The sequence below is a fragment of the Perkinsus marinus genome (genome assembly GCF_000006405.1).
Source record: "Perkinsus marinus ATCC 50983 genomic scaffold scf_1104296958234, whole genome shotgun sequence".
NCBI lineage: Eukaryota > Perkinsozoa > Perkinsida > Perkinsidae > Perkinsus > Perkinsus marinus.
The window spans coordinates 891,461-908,477 of NW_003206847.1; the positions used below are offsets into that span (position 1 = coordinate 891,461).

At 47.4% G+C, this 17,017-nt stretch overlaps 4 protein-coding genes across 4 annotated transcripts in view; all 4 read left to right on the forward strand.

Annotated features, from left to right (window-relative positions):
• Nucleotides 1–1,225: 1,225 nt before the first annotated feature.
• Pmar_PMAR006293 (hypothetical protein) lies at nucleotides 1,226–1,570 on the forward strand (the record flags this gene model as incomplete). Its single annotated transcript, XM_002774619.1, has 2 exons — nucleotides 1,226–1,351; nucleotides 1,454–1,570. The coding sequence occupies 2 exons, from the start codon at nucleotides 1,226–1,228 to the stop codon at nucleotides 1,568–1,570; spliced, it is 243 nt and encodes an 80-aa protein (XP_002774665.1).
• A 4,021-nt stretch (nucleotides 1,571–5,591) lies between these two features.
• On the forward strand, nucleotides 5,592–7,784 carry Pmar_PMAR006294 (conserved hypothetical protein; the record flags this gene model as incomplete). The annotated part of the gene is made up of 1 exon (XM_002774620.1): nucleotides 5,592–7,784. One exon carries the CDS (start codon nucleotides 5,592–5,594, stop codon nucleotides 7,782–7,784), a length of 2,193 nt encoding a protein of 730 aa, XP_002774666.1.
• Nucleotides 7,785–9,517: 1,733 nt separating this feature from the next.
• Nucleotides 9,518–14,856, forward strand: Pmar_PMAR006295 (serine palmitoyltransferase, putative). Its single transcript, XM_002774621.1, has 23 exons — nucleotides 9,518–9,663; nucleotides 9,715–9,821; nucleotides 9,867–9,985; nucleotides 10,034–10,238; nucleotides 10,283–10,346; nucleotides 10,399–10,531; nucleotides 10,582–10,653; nucleotides 10,701–10,796; nucleotides 10,948–11,000; nucleotides 11,047–11,176; nucleotides 11,232–11,314; nucleotides 11,369–11,474; nucleotides 11,525–11,616; nucleotides 11,787–11,900; nucleotides 11,948–12,052; nucleotides 12,102–12,167; nucleotides 12,216–12,336; nucleotides 12,388–12,558; nucleotides 12,771–12,968; nucleotides 13,149–13,252; nucleotides 13,317–13,530; nucleotides 13,566–13,702; nucleotides 13,748–14,856. Exons 1-23 carry the CDS (start codon nucleotides 9,568–9,570, stop codon nucleotides 14,303–14,305), a joined length of 3,144 nt encoding a protein of 1,047 aa, XP_002774667.1. The 5' UTR covers nucleotides 9,518–9,567; the 3' UTR covers nucleotides 14,306–14,856.
• Nucleotides 14,857–15,213: 357 nt separating this feature from the next.
• The window catches only part of Pmar_PMAR006296 (serine palmitoyltransferase, putative), a 4,991-nt gene continuing 3,187 nt past the window's right edge, over nucleotides 15,214–17,017 (forward strand). The window contains exons 1-8 of the mRNA XM_002774622.1: nucleotides 15,214–15,418; nucleotides 15,469–15,575; nucleotides 15,619–15,725; nucleotides 15,775–15,994; nucleotides 16,046–16,109; nucleotides 16,197–16,500; nucleotides 16,714–16,766; nucleotides 16,813–16,980. Coding sequence (XP_002774668.1) covers nucleotides 15,263–15,418; nucleotides 15,469–15,575; nucleotides 15,619–15,725; nucleotides 15,775–15,994; nucleotides 16,046–16,109; nucleotides 16,197–16,500; nucleotides 16,714–16,766; nucleotides 16,813–16,980 — 1,179 coding nt within the window. The 5' untranslated portion in view covers nucleotides 15,214–15,262. The remainder of the gene's footprint in view (nucleotides 15,419–15,468; nucleotides 15,576–15,618; nucleotides 15,726–15,774; nucleotides 15,995–16,045; nucleotides 16,110–16,196; nucleotides 16,501–16,713; nucleotides 16,767–16,812; nucleotides 16,981–17,017) is intronic.

A 17,017-nucleotide genomic window follows, 5' to 3' on the forward strand; every position in this document is an offset into this window, starting at 1 on the left:
ATCGGGGCCAGTCTGTGAATCATATGTTGAGCAAAAGTGTAGGATATATGATTGTGCCGCACAACTTGTGCGTGTCAGACACACATAGGCGACACCAACCTGTGCGGTTGGTTTTGTGGGAAAAGCGCTGATTGTGGAGGATTGCGAGAGTTAGAGGGGTGCTGGATAAGTTTGTTCGGGTCTGCTGCATCGGTTGGAGGAGCGTCCGATGAGTGAGGGAGCGGGAAATCACCATTTCTCTACAGTAGAGACTCTACATTCCCAAGAAAATTTTTCTGGATATCAAGTGATCCCACACTGGGGTTGCCAGTGAAGAAAATTGATACCCTGAAATTAGCGTAATCATTGATTAATAACTAATGAGTACATACGGTATTCAGGTCTCTTAACGATCAAATTTCACTGTGTTTGTGGTTTTTAGCCAGTCGGATCGATCGAGCCGCATATTCGGGGATGAGTCTCAGTGTTCTATGACCCAGCAATGACCAGTGTGGGAGAATAGGCACATGGTCAACTACATGTTTTAGTGATATTAGAGAAAATCTGAGGAAATTTAGGAGAATTCTTATTGTTTTGCTGTACACCTGTAGCAGAATTCGTATGTAGACTTGTATCATGGGTGCTCGCTTTTCTAAGCTCTGCTGAGAAACGCGAACATATATTCCAGCACTGCCAATGACTTTGAGATAGTGTATATCCTACTTGTGTCTTCCGAAGGGTGGACTATGATGTGATTATAGATACCTGGTGTAACTGTTCAGGTGATGTCATCAGCATTGGTAAGTCTACAGGGAGAATCATCGTACTGGGTTGGAGTTATGCCTCTTGAATTGGGAGAGAGTTGAGAAACCTGAAGTACACATATCAGAAGTCACTGCTCATGCCCGTTCATCTCAGCTCATCTCCTATGTCAGGTTTTGGTATGTAGGCCTCTCCAAAGCCATCAACGGTTTGTTCCGAACGATTTTTGGCAGTAATTGCAGAGAGGACTTCATTAAGTAACGTTGTCTATGCATGGTCATTGCTTGCATGCCTTCCGTTTTTCTTCTGCCTCAGACCTGTAGACTCAACTGGTGGAGGAGCCAAGACGGTATGGCTCATCCTGCCCAATGGATTCGAAGTCGAATCGTTCGGGAGAGTAATCTTCTCAACGTAACTTGATGATGAAGCGGGTAAAGGAAGATATGGAACCGGTTCGGTAACTTGTGTCTCCACAAGTGGGGTAATGTTGGAACGATGGTTACTCGATTTGGACAGGCTAGATCTAGCCGTCGGTACTTTACTCGACACCGAGGGTTGCTTCATGCTCTTAGCACGTTTAGCAGATGTAGCGACCTCGTCGGTGATGGAGGTAAGGCTTCTCATTCTACTGGTAACGCCTGCATCTGCTGCTGGTTCAGGCTGTCTTATATTTACATATGAAACACCTGAGGAGGTGAACTCTGAAAGACAGGTGAAGTATTTACCCTTGGGTGTTGGTTTGGCCTTCGCCTTCACCTTGGCTTTCCCCTTGGTCTCCGCTTTCACCTTCATCGCCTTCGTGTTCGGATCTGCTTCCGGCTGTTCTTGACGATATCTCTCTGGTTTCTGAAGCGTCTTTCCGGCAGCGGCACGTGTTTGCATTTTGACGATTATGGCAAAGCTAACAAGATGGTCTCTGGCGGACAGACTGTCTGCTCCCGGCTCATGTCTCACTCGATTGATCCAATGAGGACTGCTGGCTCGACGGTGTTTCAATCATGTTGAAGTACCTTCCTGACTGGCAATCCCGACAGGTGTTTCACCATTTAAGATTGTTTGTAAGAGGCAATCAGCCGATCATTATATTTAGGTATGAATTGTGAATGCCTGTATATCTCCTGCAAAGTAACGTACTGTTTGGATGCTCCAGGTCCTGGGTGCCAGGAGTATGTGGGACGCGGGCTTCTGCTAATAAACACTCTCTTACTGGCAGTTGAAGTCGAGCCGCTGAACTCACCCATGTATCGAAGAAAGCGTCCTATGTGATTATAGCTGAACTCGCATAACCGCATGTTCGCTCGTAGTTTCTATCCATGTTACAGTGACCCCATCTGAATTTGTTGATTGTTGCGTTGAGCGAAGTGTTTCAAGGTGTCGGAAGAGAGACTCTAAACTACAGAAGGCGAATATTGTCCCAGTACGGAACTTGATAATACTCGTAAATGTCGGACAAAGCGTCTAACTAACGCAAAGCAAAACCTCCAGTAAGCCGACTAACGAATAATAGTAGACGTACGTATCACTTGACTGACAGAGACATCAATATTTAATTCCAGAAGATACATATTGAAAATTTTAATCTTGTTGGGATTTGAACCTGGGTCATCCGCATGAAAGTCGCGCGCTCTCCCTGTTAGACTGGCATTTTAGGGCGTTTAGTACCAGCGTCAGGAATTTGGTGCTGGATTCAGTTTGAGGGCAGATTACCTTTGGACATCTGTCTCGAATGCGCTCGCCCATAAATGTTTAAAATTTATCTGACAATGTAATTCCTGATAGCTCCTTAATAGTATTAGCTTTCGATGAGGCTATTAATCTTCTTATTTTTGCGACACGAGAGCTGAATCAGCTCAGCTGATAAGATGAGATGGCGATGTTAAAAAAAACAAAAAAAAACCAAAAAACAGCGGAGATGGACTGGTCACCCTCGCCGACTATCGAAGACCTCAAAAGCCGCTGATGTGTGCGAAGCATTGGCTGGCCGCCTAGCCGAAATCGGCTTCGAGTGAGAGAGAGAGGGAATCTTTTAGTCGGTGACACCGACTCGGTGTTGTTTTTGCATTATGGCTGAGACTGCAGTAAGGATAGTGTACCGGCATTTCCTAGTAGTACACTAGTACACTAGTAGTACGCACACTAGTATATCGACTGGATTTATCCGAGTCCAAAGTTGCTCCTTCATGGGTTCTGCTGTGGCGCCTTGATTTGGAGGTGGGCCATTTTGACTGCAACTTCGAAGGGGTTGGTGGTAGAAGATTACCACTGCCACAACTTGTCCTAACCATAGAACCAGCTGAACATCCTGTTATATTCGGGTATGTGGGAACAGATCTTGCTAACGAGTGCGAAATCAGTCTGCCAAGCCATCGATATGAGATAGGAGGTCTTTGCTTTCTGTATGACACATACATATGTGCATTCGCGTCTCGTGGACATGGTCTGAAGGGCATGATCGTATATTTGTGCACCGAATCAATAATTTTCATGACCCCTTCGTATGGTCTTTCTCCGTTCCGTGATGTGCAAATATCTGACTTATGGATGGACAATAAGGGCATAATACTGTGTATCAATGTGGCTGACTCTCGGTATGAGATAGGAGATGAAGAGCTAAGTGAGAACCGTGATGATAGCGGACGATCATTCTATGTGAAGTATTTTGAAATAGAAGGATCGAAACTTTAATAGTCATTTGTCGTATCAGCTGCTCTAACACGGCATGTCTATTATTTCGACTCGTTGCGAAGCTGTAAGTATTCGTAGCATTCCGAAGTATTTTATGTTATTTATTGTACTCGAGGTATTTGGAGGTAGAACTCCTATCCAATAACAAAGTCTGTAATGCAATCAGTTTACATCAGTATTATCAATTTTCATCAGCCGTAATCAATCCTTTTCCTGATCGTTATGAGTTGAGTTTATACATTACTCGCTAACTTATGGAGAGATTAGTGAGATTATCCGTGAGATTATCAAACTCCCATTCCCGTTCCCAGTAGGAAAATAACCAGATATACCAGGCTATAATCAGAATCTGATTATAAACGGTATATCTGATTATCAGATATACCGTTTTAAATGCCCTTATCATGTTGTGTTTCAATACTCACGATCTAACAATGTTATTATCGAACACAATACAAGTGCAACGTGGAATTATTCTACTAGAATCAGGTGCGGACCAATAGTCGACTGCCATTTCGCACCGGAAGTGTATATCACACTAAACTCAACACAGAAATCTATGCCAACCTCAACGCTCAAAATATCGCGGAGACAGACGGTGTAAAAAATCGGTGTGTATACGCTTCATCAACTATGCTCAGCTATGGATCATAGCCAATGACTGACTCAAAGAGCTCGTGTTGTATACTTATATCACGTGTATGAACTCGCATGTTAATCCCGAGAATCCCGAGTCTACCAGATATCCGACTCGGATAATCCGAGTGAGTTCAGTACATGATGTGATTGGTCTAGGGCGGAAGAGGTCTCGAGACTTCCGAATCAGGAGAAGTGCCACGAAGAAACTATCCCTAACCGCCAGACTTCTCCAAACGATCATTCCACTGAATCTAGTGAGAAATATTGAATGACGTATAGCCGTTAAACATTCGCACGTTAAATCCGTCCCCAGTTGCCTCGAAAGGTTATGACTCCTAAATGTTCAATGAGATCTAGTAAATCTGATTTACATGCGTGTGTGATGAGTAAACATGTTCGCCCAAACGTGCGTGCCTTTATATGTAGTGTTGTATCAAACAATTTGCTTACAATTGCAAGGTACGGGACCGAAAGACATATGCGACATATGCGTTTGAAGATAAACTGTTGAAGCTTTGCAATCAATGTGATCCAAACGTAATTGGGTGCCATTGGTCATCTATGCTAATATCGCTAAGTGTGAAAGCTTCGAGATTGCAAGATAGCGTTATCAACTCATCATCAACTGTCCAAAAGTGCCAACGACAAGCTTTGGACAAGTTTTCGAGGGAAATGCAGACAAATCCACCTTTGGACATCACTTGGACAAGATGTTGTCCAAAAGAGGCTGGATGTCCTTCTGGACATGTCGACACGTATTTGTTGTCCAAAAAACCTGTCCAAAGATCACCCATGGTGTTGCTTTCGACATTTCTTGTCCAATTTGTACATTTTCGGGCGAGCGCCACTACGTTTCAAGTTGTCGAAACATAGCCCATGGGTTGAGTAATGGACACCTTGTCAAGCATTTTACTTTGGACAAGAAAGCTGATGTGTCCAAAGAAGCGCTTACGGCGCAGGATTCCTTCTGTGCGGTACAAAAACCGTATGATATGCCTCAGACTTGGGACGCAATATAGAGGAGAGCAATGTATGGGGTCAGATCGTATATTGCAGAGTTGAGCATTGTTGCTCTATCTACGGTGAATCCTAGTAGACCCGTTGGTCTTATCGCTTCAGATCTTTCTGTATAAATCCCCATCCTCTTGAATCGTGTGGTACCACACTGGTAGACGCCAACATTGCTACCGTGGAGATGAATCAACCCAGAACATGACTCGTTTTATCGCAAGTGCTGATCCGGCTCCTCACTTTTTATGCGCAACAGATCTAGGCTTGTACTTTCGGACCCAGGAACGCAGCAGGAAGCAGCTTGCCTCCTAAGTGGGACAGGAATTGTGTAGAGCATACGTATGTGGTTCGCTCGCCCAGACGTTTCTGGTAATTCGTAACTCCCGATAGCTTTCATCTCACTGAACTTCATATGACAATTCATCAACCTGGTATAATTCCGAGGTTCAGCAACGCGTCGCATTGTTTGGACTAATTCTATTCCTGTAGCTTATAGTCTTTCCAGAGAGCTTCATATGATATCGACAATCCTCGCGAGTCTGCTGTGCTATGTTGCGGCCCTCACCCCAGTAGATCCGAACTACGCCTGCACTCTTGCATGCGAGTCTACGCCAAGTTGTGCCGAAGATCCACAGGCTCATGGTTCCTTCTGCAAGTACTGGCTGAGCCCGTCCACTTGCTTTGGCTTCTATGTTCGGGATAATGGTTCACCATGCTACCAGCCCAATGATCCTACTTGTGACGATGGTGTTCTACAGCCACTGCCTTGTATCGAGTCTCCTAAGGCGACCACGGAATCGTCGTTTGCGGAGGGTGACAGTCTGCCTGATGACGATTATGATGACACCTCAGAGCCTACAATCAACAACACTGCGTTTTCTCAGACTTCGACTACCGATTCTTCAACTGCAACAACTACTGAGGTTCTGGTAGTGACAACTGGACCTGGAGAGGAGACTTCCGCTAAGCCTCTGCTTGAGACTAGTGCACCATCAGCTGGAACTTTCGCTGAACCTCCGGTCGAGACCACTGTTGAACCTCCAGTCGACACCACTGCCGAACCTCCGGTCGAGACCAGTGTTGAGCCTCCGGTCGAGACCACTGTTGAGCCTCCGGTCGAGACCACTGTTGAGCCTCCGGTCGAGACCACTGCTGAGCCTCCGGTCGAGACCACTGTTGAATCTCCGGTAGAGACGACTGGTGAATCTCCAGTCGAGACCACTCCTGAGCCTCCGGTCGAGACCACCGCTGAGCCTGCGGTTGAGACCACTGTTGAGCCTCCGATCGAGACCACTGCCGAACCCTCGTTCGAGACCACTGTCGAACCCTTGGTCGACACCGCTGCTGAACCTCCAGTGGAGACAACTGCTGAACCTCCGGTGGAGACAACTGCTGAACCTTCAGTCGAGACCACTGCTGAACCTCCGGTCGAGACCACTGCTGAACCTCCGGTCGAGACCACTGCCGAACCCTCGGTCGAGACCACTGTCGAACCCTCGGTCGACACCGCTGCTGAACCTCCAGTGGAGACAACTGCTGAACCTCCAGTGGAGACAACTGCTGAACCTCCAGTGGAGACAACTGCTGAACCTTCAGTGGAGACAACTGCTGAACCTCCAGTGGAGACAACTGCTGAACTTCCAGTCGGGACCACTGTCGAACTTCCAGTCGGGACCACTGTCGAAACTCCGGTCGAGACCACTGTCGAACCCTCGGTCGAGACCACTGTCGAACCTTCGATCGAGACCACTGCTGAACCTCCGGTCGAGACCAATGTTGAACCTCCGGTCGAGACCACTGCTGATCCTCCGGTCGAGACCACTGCTGAATCTCCGGTCGAGACCACTGCTGAATCTCCGGTCGAGACCACTGTTGAGCCTCCGGTCGAGACCACTGTTGAGCCTCCGGTCGAGGCCACTGTTGAGCCTCCGGTCGAGGCCACTGTCGAAACCTCGGCCGAGACCACTGCTGAACCTCCAGTGGAGACAACTGTCGAGCCTCTGGTCGAGACCACTGCTGAATCTCCAGTCGAGACCACTGCTGAATCTCCAGTCGAGACCACTGCTGAATCTCCGGTCGAGACCACTGCTGAATCTCCGGTCGAGACCACCGCTGAGCCTCCGGTTGAGACCACTGTTGAACCTCCGATCGAGACCACTGTCGAGCCCTCGGTCGAGACCACTGTCGAGCCCTCGGTCGAGACAACTGTTGAACCTCCAGTGGAGACAACTGTTGAACCTCCAGTGGAGACAACTGCTGAACCTTCAGTGGAGACAACTGCTGAACCTCCAGTGGAGACCACTGTCGAACTTCCAGTCGGGACCACTGTCGAACTTCCAGTCGGGACCACTGTCGAACTTCCAGTCGGGACCACTGTCGAACCTCCGGTCGAGACCACTGTCGAACCCTCGGTCGAGACCACTGTCGAACCTCCGGTCGAGACCACTGCTGAACCTCCGGTCGAGACCACTGCTGAACCTCCGGTCGAGACCACTGCTGAAGCTCCAGTCGAGACCACTGCTGAACTTCCCGTTGGGACAACTGATGAACCTTCGGTCGAGACCACTGCTGAATCTTCGGTCGAGACTATTAACATGGTTCCGGTCGAGAGCAAAGCTCCGACGGAACCTGTGGTTGAAACGAAGACTGCTCCTGCTGGAACGATCATTCTCCTCCCTGCCACGTCCACAATACGGATTCTTTCGTGAGTGCAAACCCGCTTTGCTCATTATTTTTGTACCGTATATAGTCGTATATAAGTATGAAGTCCATATCACACTATTCAACTACATGTGAGTGTGTTTTCAATCGTTGCAGCCGTTTGTTGCGTTCACGCTGTGGTTTGGAGTGGGAGGTCATACGCAGACCTGTTCTTGAGAACGCCAGCACACACTGTTTTCTCTTCCTAAAACTTCATTGCATCAATTGGTTTTTAACACTTCGCAGTCAAAAACCTCGAAGATGCGGCGAGTCGAACTGGTAAAGGAGAAAAAACGAAGATACTGGCTACAAGCAAGCTTGATACAAACAGTGTGATGTTAAACTAATGACATAGGGGAAACTTACACACAGTTTGATGTGCATCACCTTTGAAGACTTTCCTTTCCTGTTAGATGCGCGCATTGAGATCCTTACAACCTTCATCCATCATTAATTTGACGAGATGGGCATGGTTTGGTATGATGGTCGTTCGTAAATCCTAGTGTTGTCAGCCTATCAGTTCCCTCCACTCATCCTTGTTATGTATCGATCTAGGGCCCATTCGCATTCGTCATGCAATTCCTCGGCCACATTGATAGCTCACAATGGTGCCTATGTGTGTTCAGTAACCTAACTAGCCATTCTGCCGCCCTACAGAACACAGTGCAATCTATGGAATCTAATTCGTTACGTGGCCCCTCCTACACACTTATCACATTGTCGAGTTTCCACTACGCAGTAATGAAATCTCCCAGGACTAGCGAGATTAGGAACCCCGGAAGGACAGGTTAAATGGGATAGCAACTGCGGTCGAGATATGTACGTGTTGACACATAAGTGTCAACGTATAGATAAGTTATCTATACGTTATCACTCAAGGTGAGGTTACGTTATAGATACACTCACGTTATCACTGTTATCTATACTTGAGTTATCTGAGATAACTCAAGTCTTCTGGTGGAACATCCACAGATTGATGTTCGCCTAGTGGATCTTCATCAGCATGATAAACGTCCGAATCGTCGTAGAGGAAAATCTAGAGTTGTTTTTTGTGCAGTCGTACTGAATGGTACGCGTGCACCAAAGTATTGCAAGTTTCCAAGTTGAGTAAACAGCATTGCGGCTGATTGTTCGCAGATTCAAGTCTTGGTGTAAACACACGAAGGTAAGACCTGAAGGGGTCTTGTCTAGACTCAGACGAATCGTAGGATCCGCCGGTGATTGAAATATTTTCCCCAATCTCACAAGTCTTCAACTGACTTGATCTCGAATGTGTCTTAGCGGTATTCTCAGCAGTGAGAGCCCATTCTGTCATCTCCTTGTTGCCTGTATCCTGAGCTCAGCCGCGGCATAGTTTAGATCAGCTTCAGAACGAACTTCGCCGTCTTAGGATCTAGCTAGAGTCGTAGAGGAAGCCTCTGTTGAATTCAGCGATACTCAGTAGTTGGTACTGAGGTGTTGCCATTGTGTCCAGCAAGGCGTTTCAGAGTGGCTAGTTAAATGAGATCGATCTTGGAAGGTCATATTTTCTGGCATTGCGATGAGTATGGGTGGACTGGGGAGGCAGGTGGAAGCGACAGCTGATAGAAAACGAAGTGCTGAATCAGTGGTGATGGTGTACAGCTTGAAATAATTTCAATTGAAGTCGAACGACTCGTTCATGATAAGTCGTGATTTTCTCTTAGGGGTATACTTTAAAGGTGGTTGCGTTGGCCTAGGGTGGGGTGTGAGTTGTCTCATTTCCAGCATTGATCGCTCGTGTTGGGATCAACATTCTCTCGTCACTTGGTGATGTCTCTACCGTCCTTAGCAGTATCTTACTCGCAAGAGGAGAGGGCCCTGATGCTCGATGATGCAGATCGATATGCGGTCACTGTATTCTTCATGGTAATACAAAGAAAGCTCAGCGTGAGCAGTTGTGATTGCGATCCTGGTCAGATCGGTTTGGCTATATGCCTCTTTGTGGTTGACGAATTCCGCGGTACCAGACCGAAGGCCTCGGCGGCGTTCATGCCGGTTTTCTATCCCGATGAGAGTATTCCATGGTGAGCTCATGCAATTCCTGGCTCTGATGACTGTGGTTGAATTAGGGCTAAACTGAATGATTATGAGTACTTCTCTGGCCTGTTCGGTCTTGGTATTCAGAAATGGGCTCTGTGGAAGTGGGCGACGAAAATGGTTCGCCGTAATGCTGCTAAAATGACCAGAAGTAGTAGTCGGGTTTGGCTCTACAGAGGTGAAGAGGATTTCCTGTTAGAGCCGCACAAGGAGACAGATGAGCACTCATACCGTGACATGGACCTTCCCTGGACCACCGTTGTCCATGCTTACATCGGTTATCTAGTTCTCTTCATGAAGGGCATATTGAGAGAGTGCCTCTGGACTGTTACGTTCAACAAAAATAAGAATGCCAGTGAGAACTGGTGCCCACAGTGGTGGAAAGAATTCTATACTCAACATATGTAATGGGGAATCGGTCTAGCAGTGGGCGAATCAGTTACCGCAGGTACCGAAGAATAGAGGACTGTTGGAACAGACCGATATGCTCAGCCCCGGGCAGCACCGTTGATGTAGTGCACTTGGCGATCGATCGGCTCATGGGATGAGCGGCTTTGGGGTCAGGTGCTAGTCCGGGCTCGCCATGACCACCTTGCCAAGCGCTTTGGGAAATTCCAACCCACTGGGGAGGTCCAAAAAGGATGCATCAATCTAGCCTCGTACAACTACCTCGGTTTTGGTGGCACAGATGAATACTGTAGGAGAACGTTGAGGGGTTGTAGGGCATTTCGAGGTCAACAATATCAGGCACTCCGTTAGCGATCAAAGCACTGGACCAGTATGGACTCGCGGTATGTGCCTCACGACCGGAATATGGAGGTAGTGTTCTGGTGTACTGTATGGGGTTCTCAGTGGTTGGTCCTTAGGAACGAATAGGCTCCATATTGAGTTCGAGTCTAAAGTAGCGGCATTCTTGGGAAAAGAGGACGCTCTTGTGATGGGCATGGGCTTCGCTACCAACAGTAATACTTGAGATTAGGGGGAGTTGGGAGCTCGCCACAGTGAAGTCCCGGATGATATTGGGCGGATTTCTCATCTGAACTCGTTAGTATATCAACCATGATTAATAACAGTTATGATGGTGATGGTGGTGTTGAGCTTTGTTCATTCCAGGTACCTTCTTGGGCGCATTGGCGATGACTGGGGGTGGATCTGTGGCTAAGAGGGTAATGCAGGTGGTGCGATCGGTTATTCGTATGGGGATGTTTTTAGACTCTTTTTGTATCCGATCAACTGAACCACAAGTCGATCGTGGAAGGTGTGAAGCAAAGCAGTGCCAAGGTCATTGGATTCAAGCACAACAATATGCATGACCTTGAGAAAATTCTGGACAGAGAGACTCGTAATAAGCCAACGTCGTATCCATACCATCTTTCTTTCAAATCGTGGTCATCCAGGCTCGGGGAAATGGGCGAAGATTGTCATATTGGTGGAGGGAATATACTCGATGGAGGGCGAGTTCTGTCGGCTGAGAGAAACGGTAGGTCCTGTGGGACCAGCGGCATGACCTGGTTCCTTGACCAGTGATGGTCAGGTGTCTTTGAAGAATAAGTATAAGTGCTACCTCTGGTTGGACGAGGCTCATTCGATTGGAGCTGTAGGCCCGACTGGGCGGGGCATTTCTGAGCTCTTCGATGTTGGTAATATTCCATCGCATCGCTCCGCTACCATGTTGCATATTTTCGAGTAGATACTTCTGAGATCGACATAATGATGGGGACGTTCACCAAGTCCTTCGGCTCCAACGGTGGCTATATCGCTAGTACAAGCGAGTGCATTCAGGTGAGGCTCGGGCTCACTCCTAGCGCTTTGCAATTTCGGCGTTGGGTGGTGATATGCATCTGAATGGCCGGCTGAAAACAGGAATAATTCATATAGCTATGAGTCTGTATATTTTATGAGGTCTGACAAAAATGGACATGTTTCTCACTCGTGTTAGTTTTGTCTCTCAGCATCTCCGTCGCTGTTCTCTGGGTTGGTTACACGGAGCAGCGATGCCTCCTATGGTCACGGCACAGGCTATGGCTGCTTTGGATTTACTCTCGACTGAGCGTGGCAAGGCTAAGGTGGGATGCTCCTCGGTGTGGTCCTTTGGTTGACCACTGACCAACAGTTACGGGCAGTCCGAGAGAATGCTAACTACCTCCGTAAAGGTCTGATGGGACTGAATCTTCGCGTTATAGGCGATATTGACTCGCCAGTCATCTGTGTTATGCTGGTATGTGCTCAACTGTGCAGTGCTTCTTGCATGGTCCATGCTGTGGTAGATCCATCCTGAGAAGATTGCTCAGTTCTCGAGAGAGTGTTTGAAGAGGAATATAGCAGCGGTCGTGGTACGGTAGTGTGAATCGTGATGGTTGTTGGTCATTGGTGGGCATCAGGTTGGGTACCCTGCAACGCCGGTGATATTGTCTCGTGCTCGCTTCTGTGTGAGTGCTAGTCACACGAAGGAGCAGTTGGACACGACGCTGAGGGTTGTGAAAGAGGTCTCGAGGATTGTTGGTAATAATATTGTGAAGTCGTTTTTCCAATTGGAGTCCTGGTGTATTTTAGGCATCGAATATGGCAACAACACGGACGAGAGGGCAGCCAGAGCGTACAGGAATTATCTTTCCGAAGCTCCCATCATGAGGGAACCTTTACCTGGCTTGGGCGACTATTGGAATCCGGAGCCTCTGGTGCCTAACTATACTGAGGTGGACGGCGAGAATATGTCTAGCAAGAGTAAGCTATGGTGGAGTCGGTAGTGTTCCGTCTTGGTCTTGGCTCGTGTGGCTTCTTGTAGTGTAGCAATATGAAGATAGAAAAATATGACTTTTATGGATTTATTATCAAACTTCGTGTCAGCTTCGGACTCTGGTTTTTGCACTTAGGATGCCCGATATTTCGTATCGTTGTGAATAGATCTGAGCACATATGGTTGGTTCGAATGGTAGGTACATCAGCCACGAACTCTCCTCGTGATGGGCGCTCGAGTGAGTCTGAGGATGAGCATCACAGTATCCCTCTGGTGGACTTCGCCACGATCGATCCATTATCCCTCCAGCACAAGCCAGACGAGAGTCTGATGGAGATCGCGAGGGCTGTTGTTAGGGAGAAGGGTGTTGGTGCTTGTGGACCGAGGGGCTTCTATGGTAAGCATGAAACTTGCTTCTTGATGTTGTTGTTGTTGTTGTTGCTGTTATATTGTTGGTCTTCGTGTTGGTATTGTTGGTCTCAGTTTTGTCGTTGTTGGTCGTAATGTTTTCGTTGTTGGTCTTAATGTTGTTGTTGGTCCTAGTGTTGTTGTTGTTGGTCTTTATATGGTTCTGAAGGTACTACGGTGGAGCACTTGGATTTGGAGAAGGCCATCTCGGAGTTCCTTGGCACAGAGGCGGCCATTGTGTACAGTCACCACACTGTGTCCGACTCTAGCGTGGTAAGTAGTCGTTGGTTGTTGGAGAATTTCGTGGCGCGCGGTCATTGACGCTCATGGTTGGTAGATTCAAGCATTCATAACTAACAACGACTTCGCCATTGTCCATAAGGATGCCAACGCCCACATGTGCACTGGCCTCAATCTTTCTCGTGTAAAGAACATCACTTGGTGGTCCGGCGACATCGATGAGTTGGCCGAGTTGGTCGAAACACAGAGTAAAGACGTGAAGCTTGCTGCGAGGGCTGGCAGGCTGTGGATTCTGATGGACAGCAATTTCGGTGTTGATCTATCGCAGGTCCGTAGATGATCTCAGTACTCGTAAGTGTGTGTACGCTGCTCCTTCAGGTCGTTGATATTAAGGACGAATTTGGAGCTTATCTGCTTCTTGATGATAGTTATGGTATTGGTGCAGTTGGCGAGAATGGACGTGGATATTGTGAATACTATGGTGTAAGTGTAACTGTTCGGGTTCTATTGTGGAGGTCTTGGTTTCAGGTTCCATGCTCCTCTATAGACCTTCTTGTGGGCTCACTTGAACACGCCTTCGGATCTCAGGGAGGGTTCTGTGCTGGTCAGCAGACCACTATTGACCATCAGACTTTGTACGGCAGTGGCTATTGTTTTAGCGCTAGTTCGCCACCGGCCTCTTGCAAATTCGCAGCGGAGACGATGCGCCGTCTGCAGGGTTATGAGCGTCTACATGCTCTCCAAGCTAATGTGGAGCAACTACATCAATGCCTGGTCGACCACGGGGTGAAGGCCCTCACTGATTCTCAATGTTTCGCGCAGATTATTGAGGTCTCTGATGCCCAAAGTATCGCGAACTCCCTCAAGATGGACGGTTTCGCGGTTCAACCTGTGCTCGTGTCACCACTAGAGAAGTTCGGATTGGCAGCGGCGGAGCGAAAGAACACTCTATTGAGAATCTGTGTACGGGCCGATCACACTGCCACCCAGATTGCTGAGCTTGGGGCTTACTTAGGAGAGTTAAACTTGTCTCCGACAACCTCAGTTCGTCACAGTAATGGTAGCAGCAATAGCTGCACTCTGTAGATTATGCTCAATTGATGGTGTTCTTGGTCTTCGTGAAGGCTAGCTGTATAAAGGCTAACTCAGTTGGCATGATGTGTATTTACGTATCCACTACGTTTGATGACTGCACTTCACATTATCACCCATCTGATTATGACTTCAGCATTGATCAATCATTATGGTCATTGTCATTGTAGTAGGTATGTACAAATAACTGATAGAGCGGCTCCTAGGAGAGGGCAGCGACTCCCTAGTGTTTTATAGTAGATCTCGAGATTGCTCATCACATTTGCCGTTATTTACTCCTTCCTACGATCTGCCTTATATAGTTGTCGTCATCTCGCTGCAATTCGTGTCATTGGCAGATTCTTCCTAGTCGTATTACTACTCTTCGTAGCCTCCTAGAGACTCTATCTCTAGGAGGGCTTCACCTGCATAATTTTTGGGCGTCGAATGGTCATTAGTGATACCCGGAAATGCGGATGTTGAAGGAGTGTCGAACACTCCGATCACTTCGCCTCTTTGTTATCACGGATAATACTGTCAAGATTTGCTGCATTCCTAGATTATGTATGGCTATACGACCTACTGCTGCTCCTGGTTGTTGTGGTTACAGTGCTTGAATTGGAAGGGGACAGTAATTGTGTCGATTGTGTCGTTGGGGACATACGTTATGAGAGGCCACCGTCGATCTAGGTTGGGTGTATTAACGTCTATATATAATCGAATTATTGTCTTATTATCAACGAGTAACTCAAAGTATCGATATTGTTGTCGTGTAGAAAGTGACGAGTTTCCCATGGGGTGACCCTAGCCGTTGGAATGATATTGTGCAATATTGTCCCTTTGAGAGTACTAGCCGTGACTGCAGTTCTTCAACGGGAGGATGGGTATAGGAGGGCCTGGAGAAGCATGCTGTTATTGATGGGTTCGTTTTAGCTCCTTTGATTTAGAAAACACAATTCCTGCACAATAACGATGCTTACAGAGGCTGCAGTGCTTCCTGAGTTATCTTGCAACGCTACTTCATGTTCCTTTGCTGGTCTCGCATCTGGCCCCCTTCAGCAGGGCTCCTCTTATGAGGCATTCGCAGATGTCGATACCAGTGTTTATACTCTCACAGTTGTCTTCATGGTGAGTACAGTCGTGATGGAAATATGGTTTCTATTGCTGTGGATTTTTAGGTGATCTTGGCCGTTCTATTGTTCCTGGCCGATGAGACGCGCGGTACGAGACCGAAGTCTTCTATGGCCTACTACACCATATTTTATCCAGACGAGTCAATTCCATGGTAAGCTGGTTGATCAGGCTTGTCGGCGTTCATTGTGCTGTAGGGGTCATTTCCCTTTCAACGATTATATTGGGGGCCTCTTCGGCCTGGGTATAAACAAGGAGACTATTCTTAAGTTTGTCTCCAGATTTGTGAGACGTTCCCCTGCAGGTGGGAATCATCACTGTGAAAGTTGCGAATCGAAATTGTGTGTTTCCAGATTCAAGTCCTAGAGGTGGGGGAAGCCAGTCGCTCAGCCCGAAGTTTGAGCACGAATTCCTCACCTGGCCGACGGTGCTTCACGCCTATTGGCAGTTCGTGGTTCTCTTTGTGAAGGGCATCTCTAAAGAAGCCTTGTGGACCGTCACATTTAGCAAGAATGAAAATGATACGGAGAACTGGAACACTGAGTGGTGGAAAGAATTCTACACCCAACACTTGTAAGGGGCCTATTGACGGTTTACACTAGTCGGCTTCATGTATCATTGTAGGTATCACCGTATTGAAGACTGCTTCAATCAGGTTATCAGCTCGGCGCCAGGCAGTACAATTGATGTAAGCTAGCGTATAGCGTGGCCACTGTTAACTTACTATTCACAGACATGTGCACTTACGCTGAGATGTATCTTTTCCCTTCGTCAGGTTTGCCTGAGAGATCGTCCGCATGATATTTTCAAGCGTTATGGTAGACTGCATCTTACTGGTAAAGTCCGTCGAGGTTGCATCAATTTGGCCTCATATAATTACCTTGGTTTTGGCGGTAGAGACGAGTACTGTACGCCTAAGGTCATTGAGACCATCAAGGAATACGGCTTCGCCTCTGGTGTGGCTAGCCGGGCCGAAGCTGGTGGGAGCAACAGTCTCCATGTCAAGCTGGAGGCGATGGTTGCCGACTATCTCGGCAAGGAGGACGCAGTGGTCATGGGAATGGGCTTTGCTACCAACAGTAAGTTGAATATGGAGTACTGCTTTTTTAAGGTCTCATTTTGTAGTGTGGGAAAGTATACATATATTAGTGACAATATGAAAATTCTGAGGATTTTTCAATTGATTTCTGGACATTTTCACCATAGTTCGTATGTGAACCTCCATGATTAGTGTGAAAATTCCTACGCTCAGCTGAGGAGAGTGAACATATTTCCTAACACTAATTTCATAGGTATGTTGTTGGCCGCTGTAGCACTCTCGTCTCCACAGTATGGTGATAAGAAGGTGAGTTTTGCTGTTGTTGGTTGGTTGATCGTATGGGTTTTGGCAGACATTATTCGTGTCGGACTCTTTGAATCATAAGTCTATCGTGGAAGGCGTGAAGCAGAGTACTGCTAAGGTCATTGGCTTCAAGCATAATGATATGCGTGATTTGGAGAACGTTCTCGATAGGGAAACTCGTAAGTGGTGGAGATCCCGGGTTCGATCCCTGGCTAGGGTATTTTTGTAGGATCTGGCAAATGGGCTAAGATTAT